The following is a 4,079-nucleotide window of genomic DNA, read 5'->3' as shown; positions in this document are numbered from 1 at the left end:
TTTAACATAGGGGGTGTATACTTATGCCCCTGTATTTTAACATAGGGGGTGTATACTTATGCCCCTGTATTTTAAGGACGAACGTCCTTAAATGTTGGATTTTTCCTTCTTTTTTTTTCCATTAAAGCATTAAGATTAATTTCCAGAAGATGATTTGTTTATTCCTCTTTTTAATCAACTTGAGCCAGGGGGGGGGGACACGTATGAGCAGCGCTGTAAGCTGTGTGGCGTCGTGAATTAAATGGTAGTTAGCAGATTCTAGTGAATGTGGTTAAAGCTAATCAGTTAGCCCCTGTTAGCCTGCAGGAGGAAGAGTCATAGTTCAGAACTATGAGCTGCAGGGCAAGCTAATCGAGCTAGCAACAGCTAATCGAGCTAGCAACAGCTAATCAAGCTAGTGACAGCTAATCGAGCTAGTGACAGCTAATCGAGCTAGCGACAGTTAATCAAGCTAGCGACAGTTAATCGAGCTAGCGACAGCTAATCGAGCTAGTGACAGCTAATCGAGCTAGCGACAGCTAATCGAGCTAGTGACAGCTAATCGAGCTAGTGACAGCTAATCGAGCTAGTGCCAGCTAGCTTATGTTTTTTGGAGGGAAACTTTGTGTTATCAGTTTTTCGCTTCCTTTTGTCTCTTCTTTGGCGTTTTCTGCGGTATTTCTCTCAACACGGTGGAACGGGAGTAGAAATATTAAAGGTTTTAGGTTATTTCATTGACTGCTGATCAGCCGCAAGTAGGAAAGCTAACAAAGCTAGCTACACACTAAAGCTAGCTACACACTAAAGCTAGCTACGCACTAAAGCTAGCTTACATTTCATTACATTTTAGGTTTTTTCTTTCTAATTTTACTTCTAATTTTTCCCAATGACCAATGACGTCCCCAAAAGGAATATATATTATATATAACACATATATAATATATAATAACAGATCCATACTCGGTGCCGGTGTATTGATATCGCCACTGAAAATATTGTGATGATTAGCTGCTGTGTGACGCTCTGAGGGGCTCCTGATTGGCTGCCGTGGGGTGCTCTGATTGGCTGCCGTGGGGTGCTCTGATTGGCTGCCGTGGGGTGCTTACCCAGCAGGTCTCCGGAGAAGTTGACGGGCAGGACGATGCCGACGGAGAGGACGCCGACGACCACCAGCAGGCCGATGATGTGGCGCTGGAAGGACAGGTAGTGGACCGCGTCCTCGCCACACTTCTCCCGGATCTCCTCATCCCTGGGGGGGGGGGGCACATCACAGACCTCACATTATAACATGTTATCATGTGATTATCATGTGATTATCATGTGATTATGATAATAACAGTCCCAGCGTGCTCCACCTGCTCAGGTTGTAAATAAGACCTGAACAGCAGAATATTTTTCCAGAGATATATTATGCGTCACGTTTTCTCCATAAACGCGATGGAATATGAGGAGGTTTACGCGGTTTAATGCGATGAAATTGCGGGTTTTGATGAAAAATAGAGTGATGTAGCGTGATGACGTCACTCCACAACGTTCCCATGGCAACAGACTGATACTCACTTTATTCTGAAGATGGCCGTCAGCCACGAGCAGAAACCCTGCAGGAACAAACAGAAGAATCAGGAAGAGAGAGAAAGGGAGGAGGAGGAGGACCATAAGGAAGGAGGGAGAACGAGGAACAGGAAGGGAGGAGGGAGAAGGACAAGAAGGGAGGATGAAGGGAGGACGGTAAAGGGCGGAAGGAAAGGAGGAAGGAAGGAAGGAGGGAGAAGGAGAGAGAGAGGAAGGAGGAGGAAGGGAGGAGGAGGAGTGATGAAAGCGTCCTTACGTTGTCTCTCTGGTCGAAGTCGACTGAGGACGAGACGGACGTGAGGCGTTCGTAGCGGTCGGGCGTCTCCGAGTGCATCGCCGAGGCAACGCTGTGGACACACACAGGAAGCAGTCAGCTGTTAGCGGTTAGCTTGTTAGCCGCTCTGACCTTTGGCCCTGAAAGCTGATTGGGGGAGCTAACAGGAAGTAGAAACACAAACATCAACCTGATTCTCTCTGGAAACAGCAACATGGGGGGGGGGGGGGACCAATAAAGTTGTAAAAATGTGTTACAACATTATGGGATGGATCCCTACAGAGATAGACCTTTAGTTAAAGACAAAGATCATTTTAGTTTAACATGAAACAGAAATCACCATCACCAAACCCACCAGACTCCATGTAAATAATCACTACTTTTAGTGTGTATAGAGCAGTATATCTCCACCAGACTCCATGTAAATAATCACTACTTTTAGCGTGTATAGAGCAGCATATCTCCACCAGACTCCATGTAAATAATCACTACTTTTAGTGTGTATAGAGCAGCATATCTCCACCAGACTCCATGTAAATAATCACTACTTTTAGCGTGTATAGAGCAGCATATCTCCACCAGACTCCATGTAAATAATCACTACTTTTAGCGTGTATAGAGCAGCATATCTCCACCAGACTCCATGTAAATAATCACTACTTTTAGCGTGTATAGAGCAGCATATCTCCACCAGACTCCATGTAAATAATCACTACTTTTAGCGTTTATTTACATGTAGTCTGGTGGGTTTGGTGATGGTGATTTCGGGGTTGTTTCATATCATAAAGATATTGAGTTGGGTAAGATAGGAGCCTGGGAACATAGATCTTCAGACCACTGGTTGAGTGAAGGGAGCAAACCATCTAGCACGCCACAGGGCTAACCATCTAGCACGCCATGGGGCCTACATCTAGCACGCCATGGGGCAAAACATCTAGTACGCCACGGGGTTCCATCACTAAGCTACAGACACACACTGCCGGTTACCTGTTGCCTGCTACCGGCTCATAGTTATCTGTGTCTCGTCTCCGGCTAAGTTAACATTAAAATGAAAACAAGTGTAGAGCGGGGTTAGCATCACATCTGCTAGCATCACACCTGCTCTAATCATACCTGCTAGCATCCCATATGTTAGCATCACACCTGCTAGCATTATATCTGTCAACATTAAAATGAAGACAGAAAGTGTAGAGCAGGGTTAGCATCACATCTGTTAGCATCAAATCTCTTAGCATCACACATGTTAGCATCACACCTGCTAGCATCAGACCTGCTATCATCACACCTGCTAGCATTACACATTTTAGCATCACACCTGCTAGCATCACACCTGCTGGCATCACATCTGTTAACATTAAAATGAAGACAAGTGTAGAGCAGGGTTATCATCACTTCTGCCAGCATCCTACCTGCTAGCATAACATCTGCTAGCATCACACCTGCTAGCATCACTCCTGTTAGCATCACACCTGCTAGCGTCACTTGAGCTAGCATCATACCTGCTAGCATCACATTTGATAGCATCACACCTGCTAGCATCACATTTGATAGCATCACATCTGTTAACATCACACCTGCTAGCATCACACTAGCTAGCATCTGATTTAGCAAGTGTGATGGTTGCAGGTGTGATGCTACCATCACACCTGGGAGTAGGAAGAGGAGGATGAAGATGTTAGCAGACAAACCAAACAGAGGAGGCACCAACATACTATTCTCGCTCCCTCAGGTCTCTGAAACTCTTCTTCAGTCTTAAGGAGAGAAACAGAAACATCACTCAGCGCTGTGAGACAGCGTCGCCACGGCAACACAACCATCACACCCACCCATTTTCAGTCAGTCTTGTGCTATCAGCTGATTTCAACTGATATCTGATGATGGTAACCATCAGGGTCCATTCTGCAACACTCACTTCTTTTTAACCCACTAACTGCTTTAGCTGTGAGATTAAAGTAGAGCTGCGCAATATAGATATTATATTTCATTATTGTTCTTTCACCAGTACGTGATCCTTCATGTGTGAATACTTCCACCAAATAATCAAAGTACTATAGTACACGGAGAATCATTCAGATTCATTCAGAGTACACACTCGCTCGCATGTTATCTGTACATACCTCCATCTCTAATATAAATTAGACACAGAGAGACATACCTCCATCTCTAATATACATTAGACACAGAGTGACATACCTCCATCTCTAATATACATTAGACACAGAGTGACATACCTCCATCTCTAATATACATACCT

General features: G+C 44.7%; 1 protein-coding gene across 1 annotated transcript in view; it reads right to left on the bottom strand.

The window, feature by feature from the left end:
• Positions 1-999: 999 nt before the first annotated feature.
• Positions 1,000-4,079, bottom strand: part of zgc:153431 (CSC1-like protein 2) — a gene marked incomplete at its 3' end in the record, with an annotated part of 4,040 nt that continues 960 nt past the window's right edge. The window contains exons 2-5 of the mRNA XM_034865735.1: positions 3,538-3,576; positions 1,808-1,898; positions 1,540-1,577; positions 1,000-1,228 (exon numbers count right to left, since the gene is read on the bottom strand). Of these exons, the coding sequence (XP_034721626.1) occupies positions 1,000-1,228; positions 1,540-1,577; positions 1,808-1,885 (345 nt within the window). The remainder of the gene's footprint in view (positions 1,229-1,539; positions 1,578-1,807; positions 1,899-3,537; positions 3,577-4,079) is intronic.

This window comes from Etheostoma cragini, unplaced genomic scaffold (genome assembly GCF_013103735.1).
Source record: "Etheostoma cragini isolate CJK2018 unplaced genomic scaffold, CSU_Ecrag_1.0 ScbMSFa_2532, whole genome shotgun sequence".
NCBI classification, from domain to species: Eukaryota; Metazoa; Chordata; class Actinopteri; order Perciformes; family Percidae; genus Etheostoma; species Etheostoma cragini.
This window is presented reverse-complemented; position numbering and strand designations above follow the sequence as displayed.